We start from the raw sequence: 19,114 nt of genomic DNA on the forward strand, positions 1-19,114 counted from the left end.
ACATGTGACCCTGGACAGCTAGTAATATATCATAAACTTTTAACATTATGTGATTTATCCCATCCTCATGGGATTGGCCCATCCCATCTATGCCAGAAGATGAAGCATGTTGCAGGATTCATTGGCCCGGGTATTCAGCCTGGAGGGATCCAGGAGAAGAGCCTTCTCTGCCTTCAATTCTGCTTTTTGGAACATTTTGCCCCCAGTGAGGTTGGTTTCAACTCTTTTGATCTTCCACAAGAGCTTAAAAGACCTGGTTCTGCCAGCTGGCCTAGGGCACCAATAGGGGGAGTTTAGATTAATAACAAATCTCACCTCCCCCTGCTGCTCATCCTACTCCATATTTTAGTTAGGGTTAAATATTTGTATTTTTATTGTGTATAGGTTTTACAGTTTTATCCTTTTAATATTTTAAGCTGCCCATAGTTGCCCTATGGTAAGATTGGGGGCCAATAAATTTTAAACATAAATAAATAAAATATATTATTGTATATTTTATATGCAGCCTAAGATGATTCTTCTTCATTCAATGTGGCAGAGGCAAGCCAAAAGCTTGTATACCCATGATTTAGAACTTCCACATATTACATTGAAGTGTGATTTGATTTGATTTATGTAGTACACAAATTAAGCTATGGATAACATTGTGGTCAAGACAGAAAAAATTAAATGTAACTATTTACTGGTTTAACCCTGCTGTTCTGTTCGAAAAAAGTTCCTAATGTTATGTTCCCGGGTCACTCTGACCCGGACCGAAAACTCTTCATTTGCAGTGCTTATGTTTGGTCTTTTTGAAAGCTTTTTTCACCTGGAAACATGTTTGAACATTTCTGCACACAATGGAATGAAAATTGAACTGAAAAAATTAATCCTTATTGGTTTATTTTGCACATAAATGTGCCTCCCCCCCCGTTTTTGTGAAAGTTTTTTCAATTTATGGATAGTTTTGCTTGCAAAATCCATTCTATTTTACTAAAGTTGGTGTGGGATTGGTAGCTTGAACATTTCTGCACACAATGATATGAAAATTGAACTGAGAAAATTAATCCTTATTGGTTTATTTTGCTCATAAATGGGCCCCCATGCTTATACTCAAATAGGCTTATACTCGAGTAGGCTTATACTCGAGTATAAAATGATATGGTCTTATATTCAAAAATAAACCAATAAGAATCATTTTTTTTCAGTTCATTTCTATTTTTCTTATGTTTAGGATTGTTCAATTTAGTATATCAAAACTTTTGAGTTTATTGATAATTTTGCCTGCAAAATGCATTCTATTTTACTATTCTATTTTGGTGTGGGATTGGTAGCTTGAACCTTTCTGAACATAATGATATGAAAATTAAACTGAAAAAATGATCCTTATTGGTTTATTTTGCTCATAAATGGGCCCCCATGCTTATACTCAAATAGGCTTATACTCGAGTAGGCTTATACTCGAGTATAAAACAATAAACCAATAAGAGTCATTTTTTTCAGTTCATTTATATTTTTCTTATGTTCAGGATTGTTCAATTTAGTATATCAAACCTTTTGGGGGAAAATTCCTTAGGGATTTGTAGCCTTAAAAAATATAAATTGACACGAAATTCAAAAAGGATGGGGGGAGGGGCTTTTTGATCAAAATAAAAATATAAGTCTCAATTTTTCCAGTTCAATTTTCATATCATTATGTTCATAAATGTTCAAACTAGTTTTCCAGTGGAAAAAGTTTTCAAAAAGACCAAATTCAAGTACCTAAAAAAAATCATTTTGATCCGGGTCTATATGACCCGAACAGAGTAAATGTGACTTTTTTTTTGCCAAGAAAAATTTTTTTCCCCCACCCCCACAAATATTTTTTTGATGATCAGCATTGTTAAATTGAGTAAATGAATGCGTAAGATTTTAAAGAATATTTCGGATTTGGAGCATAAAAAAATAAAAAGTGAAAATTGTTGCAAGCAGCCGGGGGGGGGGGGGCTTATTTCTGATGTTAAAAAAACAGTAAGAATCATTTTTTTCAGTTCCTTTATATTTTTCTTATATTCAGAAATGTTCAAGGTACCATTCCCACACCAACTCCAGTAAAATAGACTGCATTTTGCAAGCAAAACTATCCATAAATTGAAAAAACTTTCACAAAAACGGGGGGGGAGGCACATTTATGGGCAAAATAAACCAATAAGGATTAATTTTTTCAGTTCAATTTTCATTCCATTGTGTGAAGAAATGTTCAGACTACTTTCCAAGTGAAAAAAGCTTTCAAAAAGACCAAACATAAGCACTGCAAATGAAGAGTTTTCGGTCCGGGTCAGGGTGACCCGGGAACATAACATTAGGGAGGTTTTTTTTTTCAGCAAGAAAGAAACCTCCCACCCCCCAAAAAAAATTCTCATAGAGAGAACCCCTGAAATGATGAAAAGTCATGAAATTTCAAGTTTCAGATATGCAGGGAAAATTTTTTACAGGGTCTCAAACCTTGATTTCGGGTCTCACAGACCCGAACAGAACAGCAGGGTTAAATTTCACCTACATTTAACTATAATAAATGTTTATTTATAAACCTTTATTTATAATGCCCTTTTAACAAGGGGCATGACAGCAAGCTATATACAACTAACAAAGACAGACAGTAGGCAATACACACACTTGGCTAAAACACAACTTATAAAATCACAAAAGTTGTTAAAAACATTCCCAACCTCTCCAATTTCTTCCCCTCTTGCTGATCCCCAGAACAAGGATGTTTCAATCTGCTGAATCAAAGAGGAATGTCTGTAATGCCTTGCGGAAGCGGAGAAAATTCTCCTCTACCCAAAGCTCTAAGGGAAGACTGTTCCACAAACATGGGGCCAGATCTTGAAAAGTGTGCAATTTTGATGTCGCTCTATGTCTGTGGAACAGTCAACTGACCCTTCTCTGCTGAACGTAGATCCCTCCATGGTGTATAGCAAGATAAATAGCTTGCCAAGTAATTTGGTGTGTTTGAGCACAGGGCCTTAAATACCACCACTAACAATTTAAATTGGGCCCTGGTTTGAATTGGCAACCAATGTAGAGATCTATGTGAGGCCGACTCATGGGATGACCTGGAGGTTTAGTACCACCCGAACGACACTATTTTGGACCAGGGATAATGGACGTAGTGAGCAAGATGGCAAGCCTGCCAATAAGCTATTACAATAATCTAAGCATGATGTTATAAGGACTTGGATGACTAGGCAAGCAGTCTTGATTGTTAAGAAGTTGCAGATTCTCCGAATATTCAGAAGATGGTAATTAGGGGCACAGAGACAGTCTATCATCCAACAAGACTCCAAGGTTCCAGGCCACTAAGACCGGGACCACCGAGCAGTCCTGTAGATGTATAGGTGAATACAGTATTCAAAAGGAGCTGCCAGATGATCAGGCCGAAAAATAAGGACTTCAGTCTTGCCAAACATTCAGCTTTAATTGATGATCAGTTATCCATTGCAATACTTTAGTTAAGCAAGTTGTTACAGAGTTGCACACCATGGCGTCAAGTAGTTTGAAACTTTGAAAGATTTGAGTGTCATCAGCATAAGAATGATGCTGAAACCCCAAATCTGAAACAAGTGCACCCAAGGGAAAAAAGGAGAGGTCCCAACACAGAACCTTGTGGGACTACATTTGATGATAGTCCTCAGAATGTGACTGAGAAGCATCGACCGGTCACAAATGATGTAAACCAGGAGAGGATGCTCCCCGTTATTCCCTGTGACGCCAAAGATGCTAACAAAATCTGATGATCTAAAGTGTCAAAGGCAGCGGAGAGATCAAGGAGAATTAAAACTGAAGTTTGACGCTGAGCGTTAGCCACTAAGATTTCATTTAATACATGATTTAAGACCGTTTCAGTAGAGTGACCTGTTCAAAACCCTATTTGAAATGGGTTGAAGAACTTGCAAGCATTCAAGTATGGCCTCAACTAGGATAGAGCTATTCTCTCCAGGACTTTTGATAAAAAGGGGAGAAGTGAGATGGGACGATAGTTCACATTATTCAAACAAACCTAATACAGTAGTACCTCTAGATACGAGCTGCTCCACATGCGAGTATTTCAAGATACGAGCCAGGAGGGGAGAGACATTTCTGTTCAAGTCCCGAGATCAAATTCGGGATACGAGCCGAGCGTCCACTAGGTGGCACAAGAATCCTTGCTTTTGGTTATCTCAGAGGGGAAAAACAAAGTCTAAAGCAATTTGTTCCAGATACGAGTTTGCTCGAGATACAAGCTCCCTTTTGGAACGAATTATGCTCGTATCTAGGGGTACTACTGTATATAATTTATCAGCCATTACTTTACCAGGAAAATGAGTGAGGATACAAGGAAAGCCACAAGATCAAATCAACCAAGAATACAAAAGCAGGGACTTCTTTTCTCAACATCTTGCAAAGTCCTTCCAATGATACAAAAAAAATTCAGGAATTGCTAAATGTTCTGCCAATACAAAAGTTGCTGATCTAAATGAGAAAACATGCCATGTAAATGTATTTACTGTCTCAATTTAAGCAGCCCTTCAAAATGCCAAGTTGTTCTTCAGCTTTAAACACGATTAAGGATCTCTATCTCTTTGCTAACCAAAATGTTAAAAGTCTGTGTCCTCTTCAAAAATTAGCAGTTTAGAGCCAGTTTGGTCTAATGGGTTAATATACCAGACTAGAAACCAGGAAACTGAGTGCTGGGTTCTGCCTTAGGCATGTAAGCCAGCTGAGTGACTTTGGGCCAGTCATTCTCTCATTGACTCATCTTACTGGGCTATTGTTGTGGAGAAAATAGGAAGAGGAGTATTAGGTATGTTCATCGCCTTAAGTTATTTACAATAAGTATAAAACCAGGATTTAAAATCTAAAAGAAAAATAACCATTTGAAATTCTGATACTTGCCACTGCATGTGAATGTGTATGTGCAGCTCCAGATTATAATCAACAGCAATCACACTTAAGTGTTTTCCAAGAATACGTGCTGTGATAATATTTAATGGTCATTAAAACAGCTATGTGAAATATTGAAAATATAGTCCTCCGACATGCTAAGCAGAAGATTGGAGAGGATATACTTTGAATAACTGCAGCAATTATAATATTCAAGAGCTCATGCATATTCCCTATAGAAATATTACTCTCTATTGGCAAGCAGAATATTGTAATAGAAACTAACATAATTTTGCAATTAAGACAATCAACTACATGGCTTACTACTGGATTAGAATTTCCCCCCCCCCCATTTGCTTTCATTTTTAAAAAGAGCAGTCTATGCTGTAAGGCAGGGGTTCCCAAACTTGGCAATTTTAAGACTTGTGGACTTCAAATCCCAGAATTCTCCATATTATGCTGGAGTTAAAGTCTACAAAGTTGCCAAGTTTGAAGACCTCTGCTCTAAAATGATAAGTAAAAAAGCATAAGCATACATTCCAATGCCAGATTCAGTTCTTTTATTATAATATAGTTTATACAGCACGCAGAATTCTTCTTTTAACACAGCATTTATATACAGCCTTAACCTTACTATCAGCAATATATGACAGCAGTTTGGGCCTCAAACCTCAAAAACAAAACAAAATGTTTGCTTATTAAAAATGAATAATATAGCCAAGCTGTAATCAAGCTACATGGGGTTAGAGAGAAGGCCATAGAGAAATGGAAATAACTTACAGTATTTTATCAGGAATCAGATGCACACATAAAAGAAAACCAAGGGAAAGGAAGAGTAACTTTAGAAATGGATTTGTCTATATTCTATTTGATTATTTTATTTTATCTCACACTTAGAAACTTCCACAATTATTATATCTTTGCTAAATAATTTATTTGTTTTTAAAAATCATATTAATTAAAGTCTAATACTAAATGGTAATACAGTGGTCCCTCGAGCATCGCGAGGGTTCCGTTCCAGGACCCCAAGCGATGATCGATTTTTCGCGAAGTAGCGGTGCGGAAGTAAAAACACCATCTGCGCATGCGCAGATGGTGTTTTTACTTCCACCGCCGTCCGCCCTTCGCCCGCCCACCCCGTTGCTCGCGCCTGGGGTTTCCCCGCGCGCGTGCCGCCCGCCTGCCCACGCCGTTGCTGGGGCCGCTTCCCAGCTGGGAAGCGGAGCTGGGATGTCCCCAAGCGCGCGCGCGTTGCTGGGACCGCTTCCCAGCTGGGAAGCAGAGCTGGGGTTTCCCCAAGCGCGCGCGCACCGCCCGCCCGCCCTGTTGCTGGGGCCGCTTCCCAGCTGGGAAGCGGAGCTGGGATGTCCCCAAGCGCGGGCGCGTTGCTGGGGCCGCTTCCCAGCTGGGAAGCAGAGCTGGGGTTTCCCCAAGCGCGTGCGCACCACCCGCCCGCCCACGCTGTTGCTGGGGCCGCTTCCCAGCTGGGAAGCGGAGCTGGGATGTCCCCAAGCGTGCGCGCGTTGCTGGGGCCGCTTCCCAGCTGGGAAGCGGAGCTGGGGTTTCCCCAAGCGCGCGCGCACCGCCCGCCCGCCCATGCTGTTGCTGGGGCCGCTTCCCAGCTGGGAAGCGGAGCTGGGGTGTCCCCGCGCTTGCCACCCGCCCGCCCACGCCGTTGCTCGCGCCGCCGTACCGGGGCAAGAGGGGGAAGACCCAGGGAAGCCGCCCAGCAGCTTATCTGCCCGGCGGGAAACTCCACCATCTACGCATGCGTGGCCATAGAAAAAAAGGCACGCATGCGCAGATGGTGGAGTTTACTTCCGGGTTGAAAACTAGCGATATAGCCCTTTCGCGATGCTCGAGGACGCGAAACTCGAGGGTTCACTGTATATTATGTTATATAAAAATAAAATGGCAATATTCAATTGTTTAAAATCAAATTGATCCTATAGACATTTACATCAAGCAACTTCAACCTAGTTCAAGGTTCCTAATTAAAAGAGCATGGAATTGAAACCTTAGCCGGCTTTGTACATTTGTGTGCAACTTACTGACTAAGTAAGAATTACTTGAATACTGACAATCTGCTCAATTTTCATGAAGTCGGGGTAAAATTTTTTTCAATGGAATCTATACACACCTTCAAATGCAAATCGTTAAATGGCAAATAAAAAAACCATGACGTTCATCAACTCCAAAGGCGATCACCAGCAACATTCTTTTTTAAAAACTACCATGTTTCCCCGATAGTAAGACACCCCTGATTGTAAGACATATCGGGGGCTTCAGGGGGGTAGGCTAATATAAGCCGTACCCCGAAAGTAAGACATATGTCTTACTTTCGGGGAAACACGGGGGTATTGCCGCCTCCTGCCCACTTCTGCGCCGCCCCCCCTCCATACGTCACCGCCGCCTCCGTCTGATCCAAATGTTGCTGTTCCTGCTGCTCCCGCTGCTCCCGCCGGCGTCTCAAGCGGATGCCGTGTTGCCCGTCCCGGCTAAGCCGGCCGGACGTTGTCCGTCGTCGGGGAACAAGCAGCGAAGCAGCCCGGCGAAGGCTTCTCCTGCCGAAAGGCGCCCACCAGAGACTGGTAAGCTTCGGAGACGCCGGGTGGGCGGACACGTGTCAAGGCCGATGTGTGCACCGGACGCGGCTGCCACGTCATGGCGGGGCCCGGACGGGGCGGGCAGGCAGGGATGCGGATGTGTCTCCGTGTGTTTGTGTGTGGGGGGGAGGGTGCTTCGGGCTCTTTGTCCCCCCCGGTGGGTAAAAATGAAGACCCAGATTTTTCAAGAAGATTTTTTAAAATACTACTTTTTACCGGACACGGGTGTTGCGGGTTCGGGTAGGTGGGTTGGCCGGGTGGGTCTTATTTTTTCCAATATAAGACATACCCCGAAAGTAAGACATAGTGGGGCTTTTGGGGATAAAAAGAAAGTAAGATACTGTCTTACTTTCGTGGAAACACGGTATCTGTCCAGAAAGAGAACTGTTAGATCACTGGTGTCAAACCAGATTGTGTCATGTGATGTATTGCAACGTTTTTTGACTTTGCGGAGCTAGGGCGGGCATGGCCTGCATGTGATGCATCTGGCCCGCGGGCCACAACTTTGACAAGCCTGCACTAGAACCTTCCCCAAATTCTTCAAGCATAACAAACTCTAGGCAAGTCTTACCTGATAATAATAAGCCCAAAGAGTGGTAAACTTGCAGCCCTTAATCTAATTTTAAAAAACTTTTTAAGCAATCAGATTAACCCTTGTGTCTTTGAAGGAAAGGTAGAATGAAAGGACAGATTCAATAAGCCACCCCAGACTAAAACCATCAAGTAAGATCTCTGAAAAATCAACATCTCTGTCATTGGCCTGAACAAAACAAGGCTATAAATTAAAACACAAAAACTGACACAATAGTGGTAATGAAACTTATAGATACATGCTCACAACACATTGGTTGATCTAAACTGCTGCCATCATCATTATAGTATTTTCCATATCTTCCAACCCTCAAAATAAAGATAAAAGACAGGTCACACAGTCAGCCGAGAGTTCAAACTCCCCTTTAATGCTCCAAATTTCCCCAAAATGCTCCAATGTTCTTGGCAAGTTCCAAAGCAAGCAAGTGTGTGCGCGCATACACACAACATCTGGCTGCGCCCACTCCAGCAAAACAAAGGAACAGGAAAATGAGTCCACGAACCATGGATAAATAATGAGTCCACAAACCAAGGAACAAAAAAATGAGGCCACAAAGTACAGTACAAAGCAACTTACTAAGTAACAATTACTTGAATACTGACAATCTGCTCAATTTTCATGAAGTCGGGGTAAATTTTTTTTCAATGGAATCTGTACACATTTTCAAATGCAAATCATTAAATGGCAAATAAAAAAAACCATGATGTTCATCAACTGTGAACAATCATTGAAATCCAAAGGCGATCACCAGAATCTGCAACATCAGGAATAAGGCACCAAGTCCTCGAAGTAAGAAAGAAGCAAACAGTCCTAAACTCCAAATGTCTGTACCGGCACACCAATTTAGCATTTGTTCCCAACAAATGCCCATCCCCACAGTGTGTCCTTAAATCTCACTCCCTAGGTGTGTCTTGTGAAGAGAGGCGGGAGGTCTTCTTCAGAGTTGTCAAGTCAGCCTGCACTGTTCCCACCATCTCCCTGCTCTCTGTGCTCGGAGATCAGGAGTTGATGGTGCCCCCAGACTTCAACACCAACTGGAAAAAGCATCCAGACACGCTGGTAAAAGCAAAAGCACTTTATAGTTTGAAAAATAAACACAGAGAAAAACCTGTTCTTCCCAACAGGCAGGCTATGAGGCTTCACAGCAAAGTCCTGACGGCCAGACAATACAGCAGACTTCTTGCTGGCACACACACCACTGTAGAGAATAAGCCCCCACGCCTTTTCCCCCAAGGTTTCAGCCTTCAAGGCCACAAGTCAGAATCAGAGACGCCAAAGATCACAGCCAGGTCCCAGGACTCCCAAAGATACTACTCCACAAGACAGGAAGGGTGGGTCTGCCTTTTCAGCCTTTCTGGGGAGAACCACACCCAAACCCAGCTGTTACCTATTTAGGACTGGAAGTACCTGGCTAATTGTCCCCTTCGTTGTTCTGCTCTTCTCTGCCTGTGATCGATGATGGCTTGAGCATTTTCATCTAAGGACTCCAGGCTGCTTGCTGGGGAGAGCTCCACCCCGGGGGACTCTGGCTGTTCTCCCTCTCCCTCGGCCTGATATTCCTCCTCCCCTTCTGCCTGGGCCTCCTCCTCCTCCTCCTGTTCCTCCCCCTCCCCCTCTGAGCAGGGAGCCGGCAGAGGTTCAGCCGTTCCCTGAGGAGCCTCAGACGGAATCACAACAGTTATCATCTGAGCTTCATTGTTCCTCATGTCCATTGCTTTCCCTCTCTCGATCATCCTGTCTGTTCTTCCCTAACAAGCTGTCCCAATCCTGAGGGGCCTTTGGGTTGCCTTGGCCTGCTTCTCTGCACATTCCTCCAAAGCCACCCCATCGATCCTTCAGTTCCAGCTTTGGCTCGTCCTCCACAGATTCAAGCTCCAATGGTGGCATGACACCTACCATTCATTGGTCAATGCCATTCTCCCAAAAGAGTGACAAAGATGAAACCAAATGCTTCTCCAAAGCAGTTAACCCAACCAGTACATAAAAAGAAATTCATAGGAGATATAAATGCTTCAGTAAGCTCAAGCCAAGTAAAAGCTTCATAGACAAATTCTTATGTGAACCAAATGAAAATGATGAACAATTAGCAACCTTTTCTAAGTGATGAATACCTAATTTGGAAAATTAGCAAGAAAATGGTGGACTTGGCACTTTTCTAACAAGGAAACCAAAGCTGCGAGCCACCCAGAATTGGTTGAAAGACAGGTAGCTATGTTTTAAAATAAATCAGATCTACTACTTATTAAAGGCCTTGGTAATATGCATGGTTTTTTAACTGTTTTTATTGTTAATTGTTGGTTTTAATGGTTTTGAACTGTTTTTAAGGGATTTTATATTATATTTATGTGTATTTGTGAGCCGCCCAGAGTCCTTTGGGAGTTGAATGGCAAACAAGTCCAAACAAACAACAAACAAACAATGCAGTGGTTAGAATGCATTACTGCAAGCTATTTCTGCTGGCTGCCAGAAGTTCAGTAGTTCAATTCTGGGTGCCTCAAGGGTGACACAGCCTTCCATCCTTCTAAGTCAGTAAAATGAGGAGCCATATTGTTGTGGGCAATATGCTGACTCTATAAACCCCCTGGAGATGGCTATAAAGGGCTGTGAAGCAGTCTATTAACTGCTACTGCTACTGGCAATTATATGAAATTATTACAAATGTTAAAATAGTACAGACTCAACATTAATAGTATAATAATAATAAATACTACTGTACTTTAAAATATTTTGGAAAAAAAAAGGGAATTATAACCTTAATGCTATCCCAACAATATGAATCAGGAAACTCAAAAACTGCAGAAAAAATTCAAACAATAGTTGAAAAAAGTTCTTGCATTAGCAACAGAACTGGAGAGCTCTTATACAAGAGGAAGGAGGTCGAAGGAGAAAATACACTTGACAAAATTAAATTCTATAAGCAGAAATGCAAAGTGAAGCTAAAAGAAGACTATGAAAATGATTGAATTGCAACTTGTGAAAACAAGGGAGAGGTGAGAAACAGCATTTAAAAATGCTTGAAGGAAATGTAACAAGAAAGGCTTTCAAGAAGGATGATACCAACACAGCTGATCAATGAATATGAAAAATGCAAGAATTTTCATATTATGACCTTCACCTCAAAAATAGCCATGTCCAAACACATTTGTGTAAAAATTCAACAGTATCAAAAATCAAGCTAGGTGAGACTTTTCATGCGATTTGACAGCCAAAATCAGACAGGGCCCAAGGGTCACACATTATTACTTTTGAAGTTCACAAAACTAATAAAGCAACTGATCACATTCTTTTATGACTACCTAGACACAGGTGACATCTCTGACCAATGGAAATCTTCAGAGACAGTTCACCAAACGTTTGCTAACTATAATCCAACGTAGTTTTCTCATAAACTCTCAAGTTCATTCAAGTTATAATGATCAAAATATGAAAATGTTGACACTAGTTGTGAAAAAAAACCCAATTTTCACAAATTATACCCCCCCCCCACATAATTAACCAGTTAATGGAACAAACAGGAGAAATCTGTGTCTTTGTACTTCGTATTTGCTGACTGTCAAAAATCATTTGACAGTATGAAAATGAATGCAATCAGAAATGCATTGAGAAATCAAGATATCAATAAGAACTACACCCAGTTAACAGGAGGCGGCTCAACTGACACCACTTTCTTTTACTGTCCATCAACATCCTATTATATTGTTATTCAACAAATGACACAATCTCTCTAAAGCTTTTCACAATGGCTTTCAATGAAATTTTCAGATGGTTCAACTGGGCAGATAAAGGCAAGAAGCTCGCCTACCTGCAGTTTTAGCTGATGATACTGTAATCATCAGCCGCAATGTCCGAGAACCCAAGCAGCAGTTAATTGAGTTTAGCTGTTGCTTGCTAAACAGAGCAGTTGGCTTGGAAATCACCTGGAAAAAGATTAAACACTTGCAAAATTTATTCCATGAAAAAAATCTAGAAGATGAGTTGACAAAATATGTAAACTCCTAAATCCCCAGTGGCTGGGAATCAATGCCATGCACACAGTGAACAAATAGATTTTGTACCAAAGGACTATAGCATGACTCAGCTTTAACCACATAAACCAATCCCGCGTCATGTGGAAAACATCAAAGCAAGTAGAGATGTGACGTTGGTCTTGCCTGATATGCCTCTTCTAGTAGCGTGGAGCCAGCATTCAGGATGGGTTGTCCTCGTCCACTTAGAATGGGGACCAAGTCTGTCTTGGTCTAACATACTCTGTCTTTTTTGCCAGGATCTGCCCTGCTAATACCCAGTTTTGATGAATTCAAAGACTAGACTCAACATGGCAAAACTCAGGTAATGTCCTACTGGGCCCTCAGGTTTGAGATGGGGAGATAGCCTTGTATCTGACGCAGCCAGATGAGTGATATTCTGATGAAGAAGAAGCTCTGACCACCCAGGTGGCCATCTGCTGGGCTTTCATCAGGGCCTGTTCTGTTCTCCTGTCCTCTGGTTTCAGCAGTTCTTCCGACTCTCCCAGCATAATGGTGGGAGAATGTAAGGCAAAAACCAGTGTCAACTCAGAAAGGTCCACAGCCACACTGAAAAAATTACAGTCCGTTGATGATGGAGTGGGAAAGGATGCCAGAGACGACCACTGCCTCCAAACTGTGTCTAGGAATAGCTGAGGAGCAGGAATGAAGTCCATCTCTGGTGTTACCTCCAAAAACAGCGGGTCAGGATGAGCTCCTGGGGACCTGGAGAAGGCCAACTCTATGGGACCTAACCGGCCGCAGGGATTTATGTGGCAGAAGGTGGTCCCGTAAGTAATCTGGTCCGATGCCATATAGGGCTTTGTAGGTCATCACCAACACTTTGAACTGTGTCCGGAAACCAATCGGTAACCAGTGCAGTCCTGGTTTACTGCTGCACTGTAAATGGAGCTGAAGCCCCTTTCTTAAAGTCGTGTGAAGATGTCAAGGAGTTTTAGGCTCCCCTGGCAGACCAGGCTGAAGCCTCTCCACGGTCAATGCTGTCACATCACATGGGCCAACACCCACCAAAACTTTGATCTTTGGTATTTGAGAAGTCTTGACTCACTATAGCGAAGTCTGTGCACTTGCAATCAAGAAGTCCAGCATTCAGGATGGGAGCGAAGTTTTGCCATATCTGTCTTGCTGAAGCTGGGTCTTAGCAGGGTGGATCCCGGCAAAAAAGACATACTCGGCCCTCATTTTGAATGAACAAGGATAACCCAAACTGAATGCTAGCTCTACCCATGATGGAGAAACTCTAATCCATGTTAATTCCAATAATGATCTATAGCACAAGACCTAAGAAAATCAGAAGTAGAGAAGTTTCAAGTAACATAGTGTAAAATAGAAAAATGCACATGAATGTATGAATAAATAAATAAATGAATATTTAATGTCTTGCTTAAAAACTGAATCCAAAATATAGACATTTGTATCAATATTTAGGACATTGACAAAGTTGTTTGCTACCTCCATCTGAAATCAATCTTGGAATTTTTCCTCACAGTAAATGATGTATTTATTGAGAGCACTTCTATATAATGTGTGTACATGTACATTGGGCATATACAAAACAAAAAACCCAAGTCAGCTAAAAATTATAATGGGGTAATAACTGATTAATACTTTAAATGAAGAAACTCATTTTGTAAAACTAAATGAATTTTTACAAACACTATTCTCTTGAATACATGTATAGCTAACTAAAGTTTTATAAAGATCCTCCTCAGCAGAAATGAGAGAAATTGAAAGAATACAAAGTTAGTATCCATCTCATGTATATAAATAGCATTATATCTATAGGTAGTGGACAAAATAAATAAAACAAGAGAAAGATAGAACAAGGGGAAAACAATAGAAGAAGAAAGAAAAACAGGGCAAAATGGAGGCAACAGAAAATTAATCGTAGAAAGATTTAAGTTGTACCTGTATTGAACACAAACTATAAACTTAGGCATGCTTAAATTTCAGGTATGTGCCTCCACCTGCTCCAAGCGCCTTCCCTTTTAATAGTGTCTCCCTCTATTTGGGGAACACAAGATTAAATCCTTCACTGTACATTATTATGGAGTTAGCAGACTGTTGATTCTTTTTTATTTAATCTAGTAACTATTTAGTTAACAATATTCAGATGCAAATTTCCATTTCTATTATTCACATTTTAAAATGCACTCTGTACACAAACAATAATTATATGTAAATTATATGAAATATTACAACACTTTGGTTTGACTATCCATCAATGCAATCTGACACGAAAGTGTCAGATACTAGGAGAGAAAAAGTATTTTAGTTTTAAATTATATCAAATTTATAAATTTATAATAAATTTATCATCCAATGTTAGATGCTCAGTATGTAAGTTTGTAACCCAAACATTTTGTTAATATGGAATGATTCATTAAGATGGCAAATTAGTTGTTCTTTTTTACAACTTTGCCTAATTGGGTTTGAAAAGTTACATTAGTTTTCAAATGTGGAAGCATAAATACTATAAATGTATTTCTTAGTTTAATAACTAAATTGAATCTTTGCTGCAACCTTCCTAGAATCAGCACATTATTCCACAAAAAACATGATTCAGAATTCTGATAATAGGTATGGATGACTATATGAGAAAGCTTATTCCTCTCTGAACCAAACAGCAAGACACTATAGAAAGTTCTATTTTATTCAGAGCCATAATCTACTGTCTTTTTAATATTGGTAAAAGAGCATTTTCCACTTCTATAACTACTTTTTGATAAAGTGGTCAAACACTTATTCCAGTTGACAGAATGTAATAAAAACTCATGTAAAGCAGATAAAAATGTGCTTATCTCACAAACAGCATAAAACCTTAAAATAATTATAAAACATCTTTAGACATTGACATGCAGTTTTCTTAATATCTTCAATTTCTTAAAGTATTTTTCGGCCATATGTAAGTTATAGTTTAAAAGGTCTTGGCACAATTCTTTAATAAGAATGTAAAAGAACAAATTCTGCTTTTGAAACATTTCTCCAGACAAACGTATCTAACAAGATAATTAATTAAAAATTTCTCACAGGCATTCTAATCCCACATTTGATTCTTTCCTTGCTGTAACTTCTTACTGTATTTTGCAGATGAATTTTTGTCCCACAGATGTGATAGTAACTGTATATTATAGCATATAGCAAAACATATACAATGAAACAAGTCATTTAAATAAATCATGAAATTGGAGCTTCAATGTCAGTATGTCAGAGAAAAATAAAAGGATTACTAATATCAGTAAAATTTATTATTTTAAATATATTCACCGGTATATATAGCAAAAAGGTTATTACACTGAACATAATGCCAGTCTTCAGTTTTCAAACTTAACTTAGTTTCTCTTTAATTAAATAAGTTGTTTACAAACTCATACATCCCAAATATTTCAAATTAAAAATATTTTTAAAAACTAGTATTTGTGAGCATGTAAAATTTATTTACATGTAAATTACCTCTAAAAGTCAAATAATAAGGCAATTTTGTGTCTGCTATAAAGTGTTTAATGTTGAGATAAAAGTGAAACTCTAATTTCTCTTTCAAAAAGCAGCATGAACCAAAACTTTATCTCCAACCCATAGCCTATGGCCCTGGACAGCTAGTAATGCAGCCCTGCAAGATCATAAACTTTTAACATTATGTCATTTATATACATTATATATTTTACACAGGTCCCAAGATCATTTCTCTTCACTCTATACAGCCCAGGCAAGCCAAACGATTAGACACCAAGAATCCTAACTAGTCTATTTCTATAAATAATAAAACTAAAGGTGATAAAATAAAATAAAAATAACCCAAATTTACTGGCACCACGAATACAGTATTCAGTTTTTTTTAGCATCAATACATTTCTCTTATTTGGTAAATTTTAACTCTATTGAATACTTGCTAAATTTTGTGTACACAGAAATTCTAGATTTTGCCAATACTTTCTAAATTTGCCATTATATTTGCAGTGATGTTTAGCTCATAAGTTTCTATCCCAAAGTAGAAATCAGGCCTAATTCAAATTACAATTCCAACATACCGTATTATTTTTCTCTACAGGCCAAAGCATAAAGATAGTTCTGTTAACAGGTTGAGCATAATAGAATTCTTTATTGGTTAAGTGTGATTGGACCCTCAAGGGTATATTCTCTCAGTGTACATAAGGAGAATAAAATACATTCATGAAAAATAAAAAGATACACTTAGTGATAATCAAGGCTACTAATAAACTGTCAAATCGTACTAGAAAATCAATAAAAACATTATAAATTGAAAGATACAAGCAACATGGTTATAGTCATAAATGGGAAGAGATAGATACTAGTAAGGAGAAGAAGAATCATAATACAGTCTTAGTAAATTATTAGTTGTTAAGCAGAGTGATGGCATTCAGGAAAAAACTGTTCTTGTGTCTAGTCTCTCGGCCACACATACAAAAGTTCAAACATGTGCAATACAAGGATTTTTAAATGCAGGTAGTTCTCAACTTACAATCACAATTGAATTCAAAGTTTATGTTGCTGAGACATTTCTTAAGTGATTTTTGCCTAATTTTACCACATTTCTTGATAGAGTTATGTGAATCACTGCATTTGTTAAATTATTAACATGGTTGTTAAGTGAATCTGGCTTCCCTATTGACTTTGATTATTAGAAGGTCACAAAAGGTAATCACGTGACCCTGGGACATTGCAAGCGTCCTAAATGAGTCAGTTGACAAGCGTCTGAATTTTAATTATGTGACCACAGGGATGCTGCAACAGTTGTGTGACTTTTTTCAGTGGCGTCACAACTCTGAACAGTCACTAATTGAAGTGTTGTCAGTCAAGGACTACTTGTATACAATTGGTAGATCATACATCAAGACCAGTACAGATAATGCACCATGAATCATTCTGTATCTACAATATGTATTATGAGTTACAGTACTTCTATATCATGCATAGATTCCAGAAAGCATTCTTCTACAAAAGAAACTACTTATCAATTACAATTCTTCAACATGTAAATATTTAAAGAAAACAAAACCCAGGCATGTTCCAAACCAACCAACTGTACAACCATCTACTTGTTAATAATGTATTGTAGAGGAGGGGTCTCCAACCTTGCCAACTTTAGATTTGTGGATTTTTAACTCCCAAGTTCCTTAGTCATCTTTGCTTTCAACTCTGGGACTTGAAGTTCACAAGTCTTAAAAACTGCCAAGGTTGTAAACCCCTGTTGTAGAGCATAGGAACTGAATCAGACCAAAGGCCTTTTTAAGTCTATCATTTCATTCCTAGAGCTACAAGTGCTCTCTCGATTCACATGTCCACAGACTGCTCCAAACTGGACTGCAGAAAATAGGACTTCAGCAACAGTGATCAATGCGTGGAATGCACTACCTGACTCTGTGGTTTCTTTCCCAAACCCCTAAAACTTTAACCTTAGACTGTCTACAGGTGACTTCACCCCATTCTTAAGAGGTCTGTAAGGGGCGCGTATAAGTGCACCATCGTGCCTACCATTGCTATCCTACTGCCCAAATTTACCTATACCTACTTTGCTTTTGTTTATACCATACCTGTTATCTTGTACACGTTTGGATAAATAAAATAAAATAAAAACATATCGCCAGCAGCTATTTCAATAGAAAACACGGGGCTCGTGCGAAGAATTAGAAAACCTGCCTAGGTTTGTAACGACTCCATACCTCCCATTGGGTTTCCCATGCTAAACTCCAAGGCCTGCTAGCGAATGAGGAGCGCGCTCAAAATAGAAGGGCAGATTTCAACCCCCTCCTTGTGTTTGTGTGTTGGTTCCTTTCTAGGCAAAGCCGAGGTCCCTTGTTAGCATCTCCGGCCTCCAAGAACTACTGTACATCCAATTGTTTCCCATCGGTCGGCTTTCCCCGCTCTCTTCTCAAGGGCTAGGATCTTATTCAGGACACGCTGACTGGAAAGTAAAACCCGCTTGAGCCACACGGAGCCACGCTCCTCTCCTCAAACCCCCACCTGGAAGAAAAAGGATCAAACTTCCCACTCTGGAGCCTACAGTCCGTGCGCCCAGTCCCTTTTTCCAGGCCTTCGGTGAGGCAACAGCTGGGCCAGTGACTGTGCAGAAGCGCCGCGCGCTATCCCGGCCTTTGGGCGGCCTAAGGCGCCGCCGGGTAGGAGCCGGGGCCCACGGTGCTTTCCCTCGCCGGCCGAGCGGTGGTACCGGCCACGCCCCTCCCCCCTGCATAGCTCGGGCTCGCCGCCTCACCTGCCGGATGCTGCTTGTTTCTGGCACCGCGAACTCCTCTTTCTCTTTCGGGGTTTTCACGGTGACTTTAATGATCCGCGGCTCAGCCGCCGAGGCCGAGGCTGCCGGGACGGGGGGATCGGTGGGGCTCTGGGGCCCAGGAGGGTTCTCGCCGCTCTCAGACATGGCGCGCGCGGGGCGGGTTGGCGAACGGCGGGGCGGCCTCCTGTGCTCGTTAAGCCAAGCCGCGCAGCGAATGCTGGGTAAGGTCGACCCTCTCTCCTCACCGCCTCAACGCGCGCGCGCGCACCCCACCGCTGTAAAGCTCTCCCCCACTCTCGGAGAGTTCAACGGAAACAGCCCGGCTCGATTGTGGCGCCTGCTAATGACGTCATGGATCGGGGAAGTTACTAGAAAAGAGGAACTGACTTGGCCGGCGCATGAGAAATCTAATAGAGGGCTATGCGCAAGCGTAGAATGAGACTAAGGTTGCGAGAGCGCGTGCGCATTGAGCCTTATTTTTATTACTGCGCAAACGCAGTTGAACCGAAAGGCCTAAGTTGGCATTGTTAGGTGAGCAGCTACTTTGACGTTGTCGGGAAGTACTTGCGCCGCTTGCTGACGTATTTTTTGACGACTCATGGATGGTTGTGGCGCAGTTTTTAGGCTGGTGTTTGCTTCGTGGAAGGCTTTGCATTTTAAAAGCTAAGGGAGTGTTCCTTTAATACTGTCTCCAAGTGGTTCTGGGGGAGGAACTGTATTAAAGTTTCTAAAATCATTATTCAAAATTATTTAAGAG

At 40.7% G+C, this 19,114-nt stretch overlaps 1 protein-coding gene across 1 annotated transcript in view; it reads right to left on the reverse strand.

Moving 5' to 3' along the window:
• UBQLN1 (ubiquilin 1) overlaps positions 1–18,794 on the reverse strand; it is a 54,226-nt gene extending 35,432 nt beyond the window's left edge. Inside the window, exon 1 of the mRNA XM_070742729.1 lies at positions 18,337–18,794. Coding sequence (XP_070598830.1) covers positions 18,337–18,501 — 165 coding nt within the window. The 5' untranslated portion in view covers positions 18,502–18,794. The remainder of the gene's footprint in view (positions 1–18,336) is intronic.
• Positions 18,795–19,114: the final 320 nt, after the last annotated feature.

The sequence above is a fragment of the Erythrolamprus reginae genome, chromosome 2 (genome assembly GCF_031021105.1).
Source record: "Erythrolamprus reginae isolate rEryReg1 chromosome 2, rEryReg1.hap1, whole genome shotgun sequence".
Taxonomy (NCBI): Eukaryota; Metazoa; Chordata; class Lepidosauria; order Squamata; family Dipsadidae; genus Erythrolamprus; species Erythrolamprus reginae.